General features: G+C 37.0%; 2 protein-coding genes across 2 annotated transcripts; both read left to right on the top strand.

Annotated features, from left to right (window-relative positions):
• Positions 1 to 13576: 13576 nt before the first annotated feature.
• On the top strand, positions 13577 to 15652 carry LOC18028534 (gibberellin 3-beta-dioxygenase 3). Its single transcript, XM_006413683.2, has 3 exons — positions 13577 to 14080; positions 14521 to 14780; positions 15307 to 15652. Exons 1-3 carry the CDS (start codon positions 13602 to 13604, stop codon positions 15630 to 15632), a joined length of 1065 nt encoding a protein of 354 aa, XP_006413746.1. The 5' UTR covers positions 13577 to 13601; the 3' UTR covers positions 15633 to 15652.
• Positions 15653 to 16231: 579 nt separating this feature from the next.
• On the top strand, positions 16232 to 19310 carry LOC18028533. Its single transcript, XM_006413682.2, has one exon. The coding sequence runs from the start codon at positions 16272 to 16274 to the stop codon at positions 19161 to 19163; it is 2892 nt and encodes a 963-aa protein (XP_006413745.1). The 5' UTR covers positions 16232 to 16271; the 3' UTR covers positions 19164 to 19310.
• Positions 19311 to 19315: the final 5 nt, after the last annotated feature.

The raw sequence follows: 19315 nt of genomic DNA, 5'->3' as shown, positions 1-19315 counted from the left end.
ATTAAATTTTTTGTAAAAAACAATTTGTATTAAATTTTTCTTTTATTTATAAATTATTTTCGAATTTAAATTTCAATTTAAATTGTTTTTTTCTATTTTTAATTTTTTGATTATTTTAAAAATTTATTAATTAAATTAAAATCGAATTAAATAATTAATTTATAAATCGACGTAAATTCGTCGTAAATTTACGTCGATCTAACGTCGAATATTTAACGACGGATTTACGTCGAATATGTTTATGTCGGATTTACGTCGAAACTTTACGACGAATTAACATCGACAATTAAAAAATTAGTTTTCCTTAATTGAAATTATTCGTCTCATAATCGTTGTTAAATCGATGTAATTTTACATCGATTTTACGTCGTTCTTATGATGGACTTATTTCATTGTACTTTCGTTGGAAAATTTACGTCGCGTTTACGACGAATAGTTTCTGACGATATACGACGATTTTCCTGGGTTGGTAATTTTACGACGATTTTACGACAATTGTTTTACGACGATTGTTTTACGACGATTATTTTTTGTCGTTAATTCGACGTAAATGCTCTTTTACGTCGATTTTACGTCGATATCTGCCGACGTAAAACCCGATCTTTCTTGTAGTGTGAGTTAATGAGGTTTACCAAAAAAAAAAAAAAGTTGAGTTAATGAGTTCAATACCTGTAAAAGAAATTTAAAACATAAGCACCTTATAAATCTCTTTCCAAACAACTTAACATGTTTTTAAACCATTCCTTTTTTCCTCCAAATAATAACTTTTCATCAAAAACTTTAAAATTACAAATTTAACATATTGAAATCAATAACACTTATGTTAGCGTTATTTCATCTTTTATATATTTTTAATTTTTAATTTACAAAAAGGTTATCCCATAAAAACACATGAATTATTATTTATTATTTAATAACAAAAGATAATTCAGGCTATCATTTATTTTTCTAAATATCACAGGTTAAAATCTAGTGACATATTAAATTTTTGCAAATCCAACGAATTCGACTCATAAAATTTATGCCACCACAACATTTTTAATATAATCTTACGTTTTATAGAACTGAATTTTCAAAAATATATATTATAAATTATTTTTTTGAGAAAGAAAGAGCTTTCTATGGAAATTGTACATGCGTCAGAGGAAATTCTGACTTATATATTCATATAACACATCCTCATCATTTCGAATCATTGATTCAATGCGATGATTGTTTATAATATAAGTAGAACAAATTATTACAACTTAGCAAGAATAATTTGATCATACGAAATCTTTTACACAAACAAAACACAAAACTAAGGAACAAGTAATAACAATTTGATTTAATGTCCGCTTGTTTTTGAACAGACAAATTAAAGAAAAAACTCAAAAGAAACACGCTAAAGGTTTCTCACGAAATTAACGTGGACCTTAAGACAAATGCCAAATACCAACTTATATATAACGACAAAATATAATATATTATTTCTTAAAATAGACTAACTAGTGACGTTTTTTTACTTTAGAAAATATACTTTGAGAGATATGCTAATTAAGCAGCCAATTTGAAGAATCAAGTGGGAAGGTGAAGGATGTTGTCGTTTGCAAGCTGTTTCCCAAAACTCCTTTGAATATTTTTAAATTCATCCAACCAAGAAGCTTTATGTCTTCCAACGAAAACGACATTCAGAAAATCAAAACTTTAGTAGACTAAGGTCTGAGGTTTTTATTAGTAAATAATTTTTAATAGAATTAAGAAGTTAATAATAGGCTAAGTTAAGAATTTTTGTGTTAATATGCTTTTTATTATCAAGATTAATCTTAGAATTTAATATCCCAGAAAAATGATATGGTACCATATTGCAGCTTTGTTCGGATTTATATCTTACTTCAATCAATATACTGAGCACATTTCTTTAAACTTTTCATCAAAAAAGCATGAACCCAGTTTTTAATGTATACTATTAATATCCATATAAATTTCACTGGTACAACGTTAGTCATCATGTAAATGTATACTATATAGTTATCAAATTGGCGTCGATCTTTTTATCTTTTTCTATAATAGACTTTTGTAGGAGTAATCGGCTACTACGTGGAAACTGCTAGAACGATAAGAACAAAAATTACCAATACTGAGCTTTGACTTTGATTCCACAGCTCAAACTTTGTTTGCGTCTGCAATTTGGCTAGCAGCTCTCTAAATAAGTAATTAATGTGTGAATTGTGATTAGTTATTAAACCACGGGATTAAGACAAAGTGCGTATGGTCAATATTATAAGCGGTTGCAATTATCTATTCCGTTTTGTATATCGCTTATCAACTTTATCAGAGCAAATAAAGCAAGTTAATTCTACCTATTTCCTTAAGATATACGGAAATTTATTTTCCACATACGTAGTATGAATATTTTATAGTTACAGATCACTCTAGAGTGACATCGTCGCTAATTAGTTTAATCATAAGCGTTGCCCAGAATATCCTTCGGATCTTAGGTAACCATATATATAAAAAATTTAAACTATAAGATATAATTTAAATAAGACCACATGTAACTTGTCTATTATTTGTTTTACAAATTTTTATGCGTTAATCAGATATACCAAATGTATCAATCATCTCAATGGCCACAACAATAAAATTGGAGCGTAAGCATCTATAGCTTATTTACCATCGAAGTAACATACTTGATGATTTTGTAAGATTAAATAAAAGGGAAAATAATTGACATTTTTTCTTGAAATTTTTTCACACAGAGCAAATTAAAAGGTATAATTTACGAACTTGTTCTATCTTGTGGACATAGTTAAGAAAATCATCGAAACAAGAAAGTCTTCGTTCCTAGCAACTTGGATATTAGAGTATATATGAATATAAATTAGATCAAATGATACAGAGAAGAGCTTATATCAAATGGAAACGACGTCGTTATTATTTTCAATCTCGTACGTCTTAATCCACCTAATTAAGAAAAAGAAGCACTAGTTCAATGTTTGAACACACAAACACACACAGAGACACACAAACACACACAGAGACACACAAACACACACATTTTTTTTACCCAAAAAAAAAAACACATTTCTATGTACGTTTTGTTACATTTTTGAGATAAGAATAAGAAGCATTAAATGAAAAAGTTGCTGACGTCGACTTGATTCGGCGAGGGGATGTATCAGGTCATATATAACTCGAAGAATCCCATGTCGAAACCATATCAATCTCTAGAACCTAAACTGAGTCTTTATACCACTTAATACGTCTATAGCGATCAAGAAAAAAAATTCCTAAATTAGTAGTGAACATCCGTAGATTAAACAATCAATGACCTAGATCCATCACCATTCGATATATGTTATTAGAACAATATTTTTTTGGTCTATCAGTTTATACATTTTTTTGTCTTAATTAGTTAATGATATATAATTTAATCGCATAAGGTCTGTGTAAGTTGAAAGCTAAAACCTCTTAATTTGAACAATGAATCTACTCTTTGTTTGACAGATAAAAAAAATTAGACGAAACGATAGTAAGCAGCTTGGAGATTAGCTTAGTTGGAATGAATATAAAATCAACATGGGAGCTTATTGTCCACCTCATACAGCTCGATCCACCAAATTAAAAACGAAGTCACTTGCACATTGTAAACACAAAAATATGTATTTTGTTTTCTTGTTCGATCTGTAGTACATAATAGACGATATTTTATTATTTTACCCTTAAAATTAAAAAAAAAAAAAGAAGACTTCATGACAAAAATAGATGATGTTAGATTTTTGACTTACCTATAGTACTTTGGATCGGTGGTGAATTTACTAGACTATACGCCGAGGAGACGACGCTTACATATCTGATATTTGTCTAAAAAGAGACACGACAAAGTGCATAAATAGAAAGAATTCATATTATAAGCACGATGATTTATCTAGTCGAATCATTCATCTTATCAAACTTTTGTTTTTCTTGTTATTTATCTCCAAATCAACAAGTTGCTATTTATTTTATGGATAACTTCATTTTCATTTGCATAATTTAATCTCTTAGAATTATATTTTCCACAAAAAAAAACTTTGTTTTAGTTGATTATTTTAACAACTTTAGTTCTTATAGAAAAATCCTTGTTTAAATGTATATGTTGCGTTTAGAAAATAAGATCCAAGCATAAATAATATCTTGGCTGTTATTTCAAACACTATTTACAAAAATCAAGTGCAATTATGAAAACATAATATACACAAATTAAGACAAGATAAATTTTTTCCTTTGAGCAAAAAAAATGTATTATCATTAGATCAACCTCACAAAAAAAGAATTACATGTTAACCATGTAGCTTTTGCCAAGACTGAGCCAAACAATAAGATAATCGTGGTACAAAGTTAAGAAGATAGAATTAAACCAAAGATTGAAGAAGTTAATATCGGGTAAAACTCCCTTAAGCTTGGTAAATTCAACATCATTGATCGAATCAAATATGTATAATCTTGAAATTCCTTCATCCTAAACAGTTTCCAAAGATGTTTTCAGAATTACCGACTCTGCAACAAAAGCTGAAGCGATGAAATGATGAAATGACGACTCGTGGGATAAAAGAACTTCAGACTTCTCATTAATTAATCATCCTTTCATCACTATGGTGTGAAACTAAACACTCAGGAGTAAAAAGTTATCACCATGATAGTGATCTGAGAGATTCATAGACCCATCTAAACCAAAGCCAATTTCCAAGTTATATATCCATGAGCAATACGTTTCACGCTTCATAAAGGAGGAAATTGTCAGGAAAACACATTTAATACGGACTGCATAGAGCAGTAAAGGCTCGCATGGACAAAACTCAAAAGACTCTCTTTTACTTTATCTCTAGATAAGATAGTTAAAAAAGAAGCTTCTAGCAGATTGATGAACGTTGATGTTGTCAGCATACCATTCTAGTTAATTTTGATTCGAGGGTGGTGTATAAAGAAATTTTTTTTGTTTAAGGGATAAAAGAGCATTTAATCATATAATTAAGTCAAATACGGTCTATAATTTAGAACTCTAGGTCGTTAAAGATTTGATCAAAAACTTTTTATATGTAATCTGAAATTGGATAATCTAAACCAAAAATGCAAAGAATATCAACGAGAGAGAGAGAGAGAGAGAGAGAGAGAGAGAGAGAGAGAGTAGACATATGTAGTAGAAAAGGATTAATTAGAGGTCTACGTTGAATGTTCTCTACTTGTACATGTAGCTATTAGCTATATGTATGTTAGTATGTAGGATTGTCAATTAAGACTAAAAATGTAGATTAAGCTCAGCCTGATCCGTTATGATTTCATTATACAGAATCTTAATAATTAAAAAAACATTTTTTGGGAATCTATCCGACACGAACCGGCGTATCTAGTAGTAGGGCTAGACTGGTAGTCTGGTATGTTTGGAACAAACAAAATTCGTATTTAATACAAAATTGTAGACTATACAAAAACTACGAGCACATGTAATGGTTTTACAATCCACGAACAGTCGAAGTAATCCACAGACTCAAATAAGCTCAGACTATTCCCAGAAGTGCCTACATAGAATTTTACCCAAAAAAAAAAAGTGCCTACATAGAATCAAAGCGAGGTAAAGACGACTGAATCTCAGCTTTGCATATTCTTTCGATACCAAAAACATTCTCATTACAAGCCCACTGGTAGGCCCATATATACCTACAATTTTTTTTCCTAAATATTGCCAAACAAAAAATAAACATGCATGCCTTCGTGAGAAAACAAATTCTCATTATTTTTTATTTTTAAAAAAAATGTTAAAGGGCTTACTTGAATATAAAGAATGTTAACAGATACAATGAATCAAACAAGAACCAAAAGAAGCCTAGGAAAAAATCAAAGCAGGAAACAGATTACAAGGATCATAAAAGGTAGAGCATGCCTATCACAACACGCTTTACCACCAACCAACCAAAAGAAGAGATCAGTCAATTCGGCGTCCAAAGGGCGACCAGGCCATCGCCATATTTCGAACCAATTTGAAGAAGAGCCCTGGATTTGTTCCTAAGAACAGCCAGTATTTTAAGGAGTACCTGAGAGGGTCTTAGGGAAAACCCATCATGAAAACGCCGGTTGCGCTCAGCCCATATCTCAAACATTGAGGCTTGCCATCCCTGGACCAAAGCTAGAAACTGGACCTTTGTCGTTGTCGCAGTGTGGAGCCAAAACACGACCTCATTCCAAGATCCAGGGATGAAGGATAAGTGAAGATGAGCGAGCACCTCTCGCCAAACCTCATAGGAGTAGGTGCATTCAAAAAACAGGTGGTTTCTCGATTCAGTAGAGGAGCCACATAGCAGACAAGTGTTTTCGACATCCAAACCCCAAGCAGAAAGTCTATCCAAAGTTAGGTTTCTGTTGAGTGTAAAAAGCCAGGCCGAGAAAGCATGCTTCGGAATAGCGACCTTATGCCAGACAAGAGGAAACCAGGCGACTTGGGCTTTGCGATTCCTAATCGTATCCCAAACCTCTTTAGAGGAGAAAGAATCCTTAACTTTGCCAGCAACAATCCAAACTGGGTAATCAGTTCTGCACGATGGACTGAGCTGAGAGATGGAAGCATAAACCAGAACCTGATCATCCGATCTAGCAGGTGGCAACCTCCAACTATCATCAACAACGAAGTCCGATACCAGAGCATCGATAGGGATTCCGATTCGGGAAGGACCTGTAGCCCCAAGAAAGTTGATTAAGGGTCCATGCGAAGTCTACGGATCCCACCAAAAGAAAGTGTCTTCACCATTACCAATCCGAATGGATAAGAATTGTAAAGCCTTCTTTCTTAGAGATAAAAGCTTCTTGAACATCCACGAGAATTTTTGGTTCTTCCCATCTAGGGACCAGAAGCTAGCCGATGAAAGGTAATGGCTCCGGATCCAAGCTACCCAAATAGAACCGCCTCTGAAGAAAAGCATCCAAATAAGCTTCAGACCGCATGTTTCATTCCAAATTAGGAGGCTTCTAAGGCCCAGTCCTCCTTCCTTCTTCGGGTGCGAAATATCAAACCAGGAAACCCTTGCACCCTTTGAATTATCTGAGGTGCCCGTCCATAAGAAAGCAGCACACATACCATTAACCTTCTTTATAATTTTCTTTGGAAGAATAAAAGCTGAGCACCAAAAGTTTGTGATACCCGAGATCACAGAAACGATAAGCTGCAGCTTGCCAGCTCTGCTCAAGCACTTAGTAGACCAACCATTCAACTTCTTTTTGACTTGAGATATCAATGGGTCACAATCAGAGGTAGACAGCCGCTTTGAACACAAAGGAAACCCTAAGTACCTCACCGGGAGAGATGAGGGGGCGAGAGAGTGCTTAATCAGGATACGGGCGAGCGCTTCATCATCCACACCAGAGCAAAACATGGAAGTCTTCTCAATATTAACTGCCAAACCGGAAATCTTTTCAAAGAGAGAAAGAACCTGAAGAACTCCATCAAGAGATTTTTCTGACCCATCCAAGAAGATAAGAAGGTCATCCGCGAAACAGAGATGGGTCAGCTGCTGAATATCACAACCGGGATGATAAGCAAAAACCCCTCCCTCTGCGGCCTGGTTCAACATGAGCGAAAGAATGTTCATAATCATGACAAATAAGGTTGGGGACAGAGGATCACCTTGTCTCAGCCCAGATTGACTTTTGAAGTACCCAGAAGTGACACCATTAATACTAATCGAGAACGAAGGAGAGCAAATACAGGCTTTAATCCAGCCAAGAAAAACCTCCGGAGCACCATAGGCTTGGAGAGAGCTCAGGACAAAGTCCCACCTGACCGAATCAAAGGCTTTCGAGATATCAACCTTCAAAGTGATTCTCGGAGGGGTAGAAACTTTGTGATATCCCAACAGCACTTCAGAGGCAAGGAGCACATTTTCTATAAGAAGTCTATCCTTGACAAACGCGGATTGGTTTGGTGCAATAAGATAAGGCAGATGCTTCTTTAACCGATCAGCCAGAATCCTTGAAATGATTTTATACCCAGTGTTAAGGCAGGAGATTGGTCTAAATTCCTTCAGCGAATCAGCCCCAGGGCGCTTAGGGATCAGAACCATTGAGGTGTTGTTCAAAGCCGTTGGGATGAAGCTTGAAGAGAAGAAGTCTTTGACCGCAATACACAGCTCAGGCCCAATAATACTCCATGTGGCGCGGAAAAACTCTGAAGGATAGCCGTCAGGTCCCGGAGTCTTGTTTAGAGGCATGGAGAAAAGCGTTTCCCTGATTAACTCAGACGTGACCGGAGCAGAAAGAAGATTTGCAGAAATCACACTGATCCTTTTCGGCTGCAGCTGGGTTAAAAAAGCAGGGAGATTAGGACAGAAGACACCTCTGACTTTGTTCATGAACTCTGAGAAGTGTTCAACCGCCAGTTCATGAACTTCTTGGAGAGAAGAGGTGCGGGAGCCATCCACCTTTAAGATATACTTTATAGCAGAGGAGGCATTACGGACCTTCGTATACCGATGGAAAAACCCAGTATTATGATCGCCTTCAGCGAGCCATTTGACCCTGGATCTTTGTCTGAGAAAACTCTCTTCCGCCGATCGCAGTGTTTGCCACTCATCCAAAGATTCCTTTTCAACATGCATATTAGCCGGGGATGGATCATTAAGGGCGATTATCTGCACTGAGCGCAATTTCTCTGCTGCTTCCGCGACCCTTTTCTCAATATCACTGAACCTTTCCCTCCAAAGGGCTTTCAATGGTTTCTTCAGAATTTTCAATTTGTATCCCAAGTCACCAGTGGAAGTGGCAGGAGGACCCGAGTTCTCCCAAGCAACAGCAACCGTTTCCAAGAAACACGGTAACTTAGATAGGAAGTTATAGAATTTAAAGGGGCGGGTACCAAAGGATGGAGGAGCCGATTTCAACCTGATGTGGCATGGAGCATGATCGGAAAACTCTGGCGCTTCAAAGGAGCAGTGGCTTGAAGGGAAAGAAGAAATCCACAGGTCATTGACGAGACATCTGTCTAGCTTCCTCCCAACCGGGTCAATTAGTCTCTTATTCGTCCAAGTGAAGAGAGGACCCTGAGATGGGAGGTCAAACAAACCAATGGAGAAGAGACAGTCACTAAAACGCCTCATGGGAGCTGATGAGACAACAACATTCGGGTTTGAAGATTCGTCGGGTCTGATAATCTCATTGAAGTCCCCACAAACCATCCAGGGTTTAGAATTTAACGAGAAAGACGCATGAGTGTCCGATAGAGAAGCCCAAAGGTCTCTCCTTATGTCCTCCAAGTTTGAGCCGTAGACGGCCGTGTAAATAAAGCTGACATCATCATCCAGGGAGATCTCGCAGGTGATAGACTGCAGATCCATAAACAACACAGAAACTTTGGTTGGTGGTTTAAATATGATCCAAATCTTTCCAAGAGGAGAGAACTGATAGTTAGCAACAACAATCCAATCCTGTCCCAAGGCGGAAATAATATTGTTCTTGTTTGAAGCATCAACATGCGTTTCAATAAGTGCACCAAACGAGATCGGTCTTGAAGAGATCCAATTAAAGAGTGGCCTATGCTTAGAGTTATCATTGAGACCCCGCACGTTCCAAAAGAATGTATCTGACATAGGAGAATTAGGGATGGTGTCGCCCCTCTAACGCAAGGGGAAACTGACCACCTTTCGGTGTACCAGAGCTAGAAGAAGAGGATCTAGCAAAAACTTTACGCTTCTTTTTCTTGTTTTTCGAGGGAGACGACGATGGGGAGGACTTTCCTTTATCGGGCTTCCAGACTTCAATCTGACCCTCTTGAGACGAGGAATCATCACAGCTCTCGATCACCAGTGCTGCATAGGGATTGTCACGCCTTAAGGGAGGATTCAAAGATGCTGGAATTAAATCCAAGCTACGGTTCGCAGCATTGGAAACAGGTAAGAACGGGGGTCAGAATCAGATTCTGCTGGTGGCTCGGAATGGTCCTGGCGAGACACTAAGATTGTTTGACGGTCCACAGCGGCAAGAGGGGCCGAGGGAGTCTTCGAGGGGATGGATTCCTCTTGAGTGGTAGCAGAGAGGGAAACATTTGGTATAGCAACTGGTCTCCAAACAGCCCGAGTCTTTGGAGGATTACCAGATGAAGTAGAAGCAGGATCTTGCTGCTGCTTCTTGCTAGGTTTGCTTGGGCCATTCACCGCCGGTTTTTTGGGACAAAGAGATTCCTTATGTCCAAGCTCATCACAAAAAGAACACAATGGAGGAAGCCAAGGGTATGAGACTCCTAGCAGAGTAATAGAACCATCCTCATCTTCAATTTCGACTTCACGAGGCAGAGGAGTGGTAAGGTTCATGACCACTTTAACTTCAAAAGAGTCAACTTTGGTGAAGGGCTTCGCTTCGACCAGGCGACCCAGCAATTTGGAAATGATATGTGTACCTTCTTCAGTCACAAGATCAAAAGGGATGTTGTGAATCACGGCCCAAATCGGGGCACGGAGGAGTGAAGGAGGGTCCCGACTGAAAGACGATTTCCACTCGGTAACAAAAAAAGGGGAGTCTCCAACTCTCCAAAGCTCATGCTGAAGGACGCGTCTTCGCAAGGACGGAGAAGGGATATGGAATAAAAAGGCATTCTGGTTGAGTTTATGCATTGTTACCTTCTTATCCCGACCCCAGAGGTAGTTGAGAACACCCCAAATCTTCCCATATGAGGGAGCGTTTCCATAGAAAATACCGACAATAAAGTCGGAATGAAGCTTTGCCCCTCGTTCAAAAACCTCACTAGGGATCTTAACCCTGGGTCTGCCTTCAGGGGAGGTAGAAACCTTCACGTTAGTATCAGAGAACTTGGAGGAAGGCTTAATGTTTGAAGCCCAATTGAAATCTGGGTTCAGCACCGGATTAGAATGAGAAGGACCAGGCTTATCAGCGACAACTTGAGGAGAAACATCAGGGAGGGCCGAATCCACAGCTGGGACTTGGGCATTAGAGATCGGAGAAGCAGAACCCACGGCGGATTGGGCAATGAGCTGTGGGTCCGGCGGGAGAACACCAGGAGGGGAGAAAGCCTCCACCGGTGCTACCCGAGAAGTCGGCGGAGCCAAAGGAATTCCGACATCAGCCGCAGGAAGGTCGAGAAAGCAAGCAATGGCTCCCGACGGAGGGGTAGCGGAGATAACTTGGAAGGAGTACGGATCGGGGGGGTCGGGGGGAATCGGAGGTGGTGGCATCCTAGGAGAGGGGCGGCGAGGAAGGGTTTTTTATTTTTATTTGTGTCGGGTTTTGGTTTTTATATAAAGAGGTCTCTATAATTTGAAATACTAGATATTGATTCCGCTCTTCGCTCGGGCTCATATGTTGATGTTAAATCTGGAAAAAGAAGTACAAAGTAATATCTATTATTACAAATTGTTGAATAGCTAATCTATCACGTTTTTCTTTTTTCTTAATTTTTTATTCTTTTTCTCTAGTTTTATATTTTTATAGTTTATTATCTTCATCTTTCGTTCTTTTTTCTTATTTTAATGTCATAATTTTCGTATTTTTTTCACTGGTTTTGTGTTCTTCCTCTTGTTATTTATTTTTTTTTTCTTGATCGTCTTTTATTTCTTCTTCTTCTTCTTTTTCTTTATGTTTTTAATGTTTTTTCAGTTTTTTTTTATTTTTTTTCCTAATTTTTTTCATTGCTTACTTTTATTTATCTGGTGTATATGTTCTCCTTCTTTTACTTCTTTTTTATTTACTTCATATTCATATGTGTCTTTTTTTCCCTTTTCTTCTTTTTCCTACTTTTATTTTTTTCATCATCTTTTTATTTTTTTTATTATTGTCGTTTTCTTTAACCTTTTTTCAGTTTTTAACAATATGTTGTTTTCACTTAAATATATATATATATATATATTTAGTCTAGTTTATATCAGTTAAATTTTATTCTATTCATTAATCTGTATAACATTCTAAATTTATAAGTTTAGTATTAAATTTTACTGATTTAAATTTAAAATATAGTAATAAATATAATTATGTTTTAATAAATAAATATTTAAAATAGATTCTTTTTAATGATGTTGATATGGACACCCTAAGAAAAGAGAAAACTTTCCCATTATATAATAGATTTTATTCACACAATTAATAAAAAAATATTCTAGCCTAAATAATATCTCTTTTTCGTTTAACGTATTACGAATTGATGGTTTCTTGACTTGCGACTTTACCACAGTTTGTAATCCTACGTACTTAGCAAAAGCTTATAAAATTTTCCGAAGCATGTGAAAAATGTCAAAGACTTTGTAGAATTTTTTTTTAAAATACTGAAAATTTATGTTAACGAAAATCGAGAAGATATGATGAACGTTAATGCAATCGACATTTTTATCGCTCGGTTAATAGTACTAACACAAATAAGTTTCTTTCTACTCAGAATGTAAACCCATGTTAATAATACTAATACGTTTTCGTTCATTCAGATGCAAAATGGAACTAAGCTAGTTAAACTTTTGTAAACTAAATTAAGAATTAAACTTTGAAAGTGCTTGAGTCTAACTACACCATCCAATTCCATCTATCTACCTAAAGCACCTCGTTACACTAGATAATTGCAGTGATCATACAATGCTAAGCATCCAGACAGCGACGACACCGCTTTCAAATCATTAGAGCTGTCCATTTATTCAAAAGGTTAATTATTTGACAACTAGAAAACGACGAATACATGCATGTCACAAAGATGGAAATAAATTGAAAAGACGACAAAAAAAAGAATTAAGAGAAGAGGAGAAAAGGACAAGAAAAAGGCACACGTGTATGTTAGAGTTGTGTATGGTTGAAAGGTAAAGAAAGCACCTGAGCTGTTTAGACAAGACTCATGGAGAGAACAACTTTAAATGCTCTTCTATAATTATTATGAACCCTTCTTTTTTCTCTATGCATATTATATTTTCTCAAGTCAACTTCGCAATCGCATGCATGGTGCACCCAAGCTAAAAAGAATTACTATCATATATTATGTAATAAATGTTTATAGAACTTTTTTAAATAAAAAAAAAATTACCGTAAAAACACTCCGATAGGTTTTATGACAATTGACGAATAATTTAGTCACAACTCCATTACATTTGTTTGCGGCGAATCTCATGGAAAAATCATCATGGGTATTTCCAAGAATACTTATGACCAAATTTAGTTGCTAACGATAAGTCATGCTAACGAAATGTTTGATCAATCTCGTTAGAGCTACAAAGTAAAAAAAAAAAAGAAAATTCATCTAAAATATCCATAAAGTTTTTCCCTATTGATATATGTATACTTTTCCTATACGACAGTCGACAAATACCTATTCTTCTTTTTTTTTTTTTTTTTTTTGACAAATAACTGTATAGATAAATATCTACAAGATATTTTTTTTCAACGAAAAATATCTCTTTTTGACATCTTAATTATATTTATAATACATAGAGATGCAGAGTAAGAAAAAAGAGTCAAAATTAAATAAACATCTTCTCTGCATAAATACAAATGAGTCATGTGTGTATACCTCACTCTCAAGTCTCAACACTATATATTGTGCTATATGCAGCTACAATCTTAATTTCTCTCCATTACAAGCCTCAAAAGAATTAAAGAAAAAGCAATACATAATGAGCTCCGTAACACAGCTATTCAAGAACAACCCCGTGAACCGTGACCGCATCATCCCACTAGACTTCACCAACACCAAAACCCTACCCGACTCTCACGTCTGGTCCGAACCCGAACCCGTACTCGAACCCGAACCAACGATCCGACCCATTCCCATCATCAGCTTGTCCAACCCGGAGCAGGTGCTACTACGACACGCCTGTGAGGAATGGGGTGTGTTTCACATCACAGACCATGGAATCCCACACTCGTTACTCCAAAACGTTGGGTGCCAAATGAAGAAGCTTTTCTCTTTGCCCATGCATCGTAAGATCCTAGCCATCCGATCACCAGACGAGTCCACTGGTTACGGTGTGGCTCGGATCTCCATGTTCTATGATAAGCTCATGTGGTCTGAAGGATTCTCCGTTATGGGTTCCTCTCTTCAACGCCACGCTAAAATCCTATGGCCCGACCCCGACGATCATACCGACTTCTGGTGAAAAAAATAGAAATTTTATATTGTTGGCTCGATTTACCAATAACAATTATTATATTTTGGCTCTAACTAATAACGCAACGTAAATACATATTGTCACAAAGTATAAATAATGATATTACTAGTTTTTAAACTATTCTCCTTAATTAGAAAATTCTTTGGACCAATCTAAACATGGCTATATTTTGTTTGATTTGTTTTGTCAACAAATATGAATTTAAAAAAAAAAAAAATTAAGTGAGAGAAACTATGCTATATGTTTACTTTGAAAGCTCTTTTCCCAAATCCAAATGCATTCTATACATTATCAATAAATTAAATATATTTGGATTACTAGTTCAGGCGAAATCATATATAATACTCAACATTAATTTAAATAGCTACACATATTCATTTTCTTAGTAATAATCATCTTAGATACGGGTTCTTTGAAAATGCAGCAATGTGATGGAAGAGTATCAGAAGGAAATGGGTGATCTAAGTCACAGACTAGTAAGCATGGTGATGGGTACGATAGGACTAACACATGAAGAATTGAGATGGCTGGAACCGGACATAGCCGGTACAAGAACCGACTCGATCCAATCTTTTCTGCAGTTGAACTCCTATCCGGTCTGCTCTGACCCTCATCTAGCCATGGGCTTAGCCCCTCACACAGACTCCTCCCTACTAACCATCCTCTATCAAGGCAACATTTCAGGTTAGAGATTAGGAGATTCACCACCTTTTATTTGTAGTTTTATATATCGAATATCATACTTCCATCGATCTGACACCCATAAATTCGTGGTATTAACAAAATCAAGACATAAAATATATAATTAATATGCAATCCTTGTGGGTTTTAAAATATTAATTTCAGTTCTGATAAAATTTCCCACAAATTGAAAAGAGGATGGATCAAATATATTATATAGATAGGGCATTAGTTAATATTCTCATTGTCAATTGATTATGAGTTAGAACTCAATAATTTTTCTAGAAACTTTTCTACCATTTTGATTACATATAATATGGTTTTATGTTTTTTCTATAAAAAGAAAAGATATTCAGAGTTAATAACTCAGATATAGTAATCTGGACACCAAAGAAAATAATTGTTATAAAATGTATACATAAAAATTTCAATCGATTAAGCAGATCATAGAAACATATCAGAAAATGTATATGTTCATTCTAGAATAACAAAACGTTATAAGATATGAAACAAGCATTGGATTGGTCAGGTCTAGAGATTCAAAATCCACAAGAAGAAGAGTCGAGATGGATTGGAGTGGATCCAATAGAAGATGGTCTTGTTGTTATAATGGGAGATTTGTCTCATATCATATCCAATGGACGGTTCAAAAGTACGATGCACCGCGTGGTGGTGAACAAGACGCACCACCGTGTCACAGCCGCATATTTCTCTGGTCCACCCAAGAACCTTCAGATTGGTCCGTTGATCAACGACAAGGATCATCCTCCTATCTATCGGCGTTTGATATGGGAAGAGTACCTTGCAGCCAAAGCAACACATTTTAACAAAGCCTTGACTTTGTTCCGTTGCTGAAATAGAAAATAAAAATTATCGTCTACTTTTAAGTAACTATTGTTTAAGTTGCGCCGTTGCATTTATAAATATATTCCATTTGTTTCCTTTTATGTCAAGGCTTCTACATATATGTTGAAGGGTTTTGTTTTTGGTGTTGTATTAGCTCAATATTTTGGTACACTTTGGTTTGATCTTCCAATTGAATTTGTTTTACCAAATCATTTAAGTGACTGAAATCAATGGATGTCCAAAAAACCACAAGTGACTTGTAGCAAAAAAAAACCACAAGTGACTGAATTAAAGCGTTTCAAGGAAATACAATCAGATTATATAAAAAATATTTACTTTGAGCTTATTGTATATCGATCTCGTTCATCTAGCTCTCCAAACCATTCTAGTTAACGTATGAAGTTGGCTACTTGTAATCCATAAATAAAAATAAACTGTGGATTATTGTGGAAGAACATGATTGTTAACCTAATTTTTACTTTGATAGTGTACATAAATTTATAATTTATTAAGTAATAAAAAACAAGGCTAGTTGACCCCAAAAAAAAAAAAAAAATTATTAAAAAGGTAAGCAAGCGGATCTTGAAATCGGAGAGAGGAAGGAAGAAGAAACAGAGCATGTAAAAAGCTTCTCACTTCCTCGTTACAATGGCGACTTTTCGGCCGCCATCTTCATCTTCAAACTACCCTTCTAAATTCCTTTATTTACAACCATGCCATTCACTCTTCATCCTCCTCCTCCTCATTCTGACCTCTGCAACTTCACTCACCGTTTCATCTCTAGTGAATCCTAATTCCTTCAAAACCCCACAAATCCCTTACTCCGATCACTGCAACCACTTAGTTCCTGAATCTCCGGTCGATCCTTCCCCCTCCGCCGCTTTTAGCCACGCATCGCTTGCATTCGATGTCAGCTTCTTCTCCGGCGGCGACTCCTTCAATCGGATTCAACCACGGAACGGTGACATTAAATCAGCTAGGTTTAGGCCTAAATCCATCCGCAAAACTCTTGGCGATGGTAAGATTTACAAGGTCGAGGCCAGATTGACTTTACAAATCTCCAGAACCTCCGCTTCCTCCTCTAATTACGCCGGCGATTTTGGCCATCAAAAGATTCAGGTAACGCAGATCGACGGACGCAGGATCCCGGTGAGCTCTTGGGACGGACACAGTTTCGATTTTTCTGGGTTTTGGTCGGAATCTACAGGACAAGTATGTATGGTCGGATCAACGCAAGTTTTCTCTGGGGAAGGTAGTGATTTGAAGTCCTTTGATGCTCGTCTAATGCTTAACTATTCGAATGACTCCAATATCTATGGAGGTTTAGTTAAGGGAGTGTTAGAGATCGTGAATAATAACCAGAGTAATTTCGAAACGATCACGATTCTTGGTGCCAAAAACACTCCTTTGAACTATGAGTACGAGTTGTTAGAGGAATCGAAATCGGATTGCGGGACAAACAGTGAAGAGAGTTTGTCTTTGGATCGAGTTTTGGGAGGAATGTGTAAGGTATTCTTTGAAGGTAGAAGTCATATGTTTGGTCTGATGTACAAAAATGATTGTGTGATTAACCGTAGTTGCAGTCCTTTGGGAAGTGACATAGAGTACACACCTGGTTTCATGTCTCTCTTATCGTTTCTGTGTGATGGTGAGAAGATGCGGTTGCTTTTGTCATTAAGTAACACAAGCAGTTTTAGCAGGTTGTTTCCGTTTGATCCGAGCACTACTTTGATTGCAGAGGGGACATGGGATGTAGAGAAGAATAGGTTCTGTGGTGTAGCGTGCAGGATCTTGAATTTTTCCGATTCTTTGAGTAATGCTGTGGTTGGTGATTGTTCACTGAGGTTAAGTTTGAGATTTCCTGCTGTCTTGTCGATTAAAAGCATGGCTCCGGTAGTTGGGCAGCTTTGGAGTGCTAAAACAGAGAGTGATCCAAGCTATTTCAGAAGAGTTGAGTTCTCGAGCCTAGACGATCCACTGTGGCGTTTCCCGAGTCTGAGATATGAGTATAAAGAGAGTGAGAGAGTGGGTAAGTTATGCGGCGCTAGCAAGATTCGCTCCAAAAGCAAAGGAAAGCATTACCCTGATGCTCAAACTTCAGACATGAGATTTGTCATGACAGTGAAATATGGAGGAGTCAATGTGTTGAGATCTGCCCGTGCAAGCCCTTACTTCGTGGGAGATCGTTTGTATCGTGACCTTTTGGTTCGTGGGCAAGGGATAAGTGGAATCCCTATGAATGTCAACAGTGTCACTAAAAGCTTCACAAATATCACTTACAGATTCCGTTTCTTGAATCCGGTTTCTGAAACTCCTGGAGATATCAATGCAGAGGGAACATATGATAGGGATACAGGGGAGCTATGTATGGTAGGATGTCAATCAGTTAGGCTAAAGAGCACAGTGGCAATACGAAACGAGACTGTGGATTGCAGTCTTGCAATCAAGATAAAGTTTTCTCCAATTGATTCACAAAGCGATGATCGTTTAACGGGAACCATTGAAAGCACACGGGAAAAGACAGATCCGCTTTACTTTAGACGTATGGAGGTTTTGTCGAGGTCGATCTATGTTCATCAAGCCAAAGAATCTGTTTGGAGAATGGATTTGGAAGTTGCTATGGTTTTAATATCCAATACACTCTCATGTCTCTTCGTGGGGATGCAGCTCTACCATATGAAGAAACACCAAGAAGCACTTCCTTTCATCTCCATTGCAATGCTGATACTTCTCACACTAGGTCACATGATTCCTCTGCTGTTAAACTTTGAAGAAGTCTTCAAAAGCAGTCATAAACAGCAGAGCTTATTCTTCGAGAATGATAGATGGCTTGAAGCCAAGGAGATTGTGGTGCGGATAGTGACACTAATAGCTTTCTTACTCGAGTGCCGTCTTCTCCAGCTAGCTTGGACTGCTAGAAAAAGCGATGAGCATCATCTTCGCCTGTGGAATGCAGAGAAGAAGGTTTCTTATGTGTGTTTACCTCTCTACATCACCGGCGGATTGATTGCTTGGCTAGTGAACCATAATAGAACTCCTAGAAGAATTGTATACATAGGGAAACCGCGCGCAAGGAATCTCTTGTACCGTCCGGTGAACCTGAAGCGCTCGTTTCAACGTCCTTCTTTGTGGAAAGATCTGAAATCTTATGGTGGTTTGATGCTTGACGGGTTCCTCCTTCCGCAAATACTATTCAATGGATTCAGCAACTCAGACTCAAAGTCTCTTGCTGCTTCGTTTTACAGTGGAAACAGCTTCGTTAGATTGCTTCCTCATGCTTATGACCTGTACAGAAGTCACAGTTACGGGAAGATTCTTGATTGGTCATTCATTTATGCAAACCACAAAATGGATTATTACTCCACTACATGGGATATTATTATCCTCTGCATCGGTTTCCTCTTTGCTTTTCTGATTTTCTTACAGCAGCGATTCGGTGGTCGTTGTTTCATTCCCAAGAGGTTCAGAGACAATCTGGGATATGAGAAAGTTGTTGAGCTACAGCAAGCTGGTGTGCTACACAGTTCCAATGATTCTTGACAATATACAGATACATAGTTTTGTTGACATACTATCTTGTGTTTTTCTTTTAGTGGTTGTAATCTATACAATTTTATTTCTTTTGTGGGAACACATTGTTACAGAGTGAATATTATAGAGTTCAATAAAAAATGAATCCAAATTGCTGAAGC

The sequence above is a fragment of the Eutrema salsugineum genome, unplaced genomic scaffold (assembly GCF_000478725.1).
Source record: "Eutrema salsugineum unplaced genomic scaffold, Eutsalg1_0 scaffold_1, whole genome shotgun sequence".
In the NCBI taxonomy this organism is placed as follows: domain Eukaryota; kingdom Viridiplantae; phylum Streptophyta; class Magnoliopsida; order Brassicales; family Brassicaceae; genus Eutrema; species Eutrema salsugineum.
The sequence above is the reverse complement of the archived record's forward strand: the minus strand, read 5'-3'. Positions and strand labels throughout refer to the sequence as shown.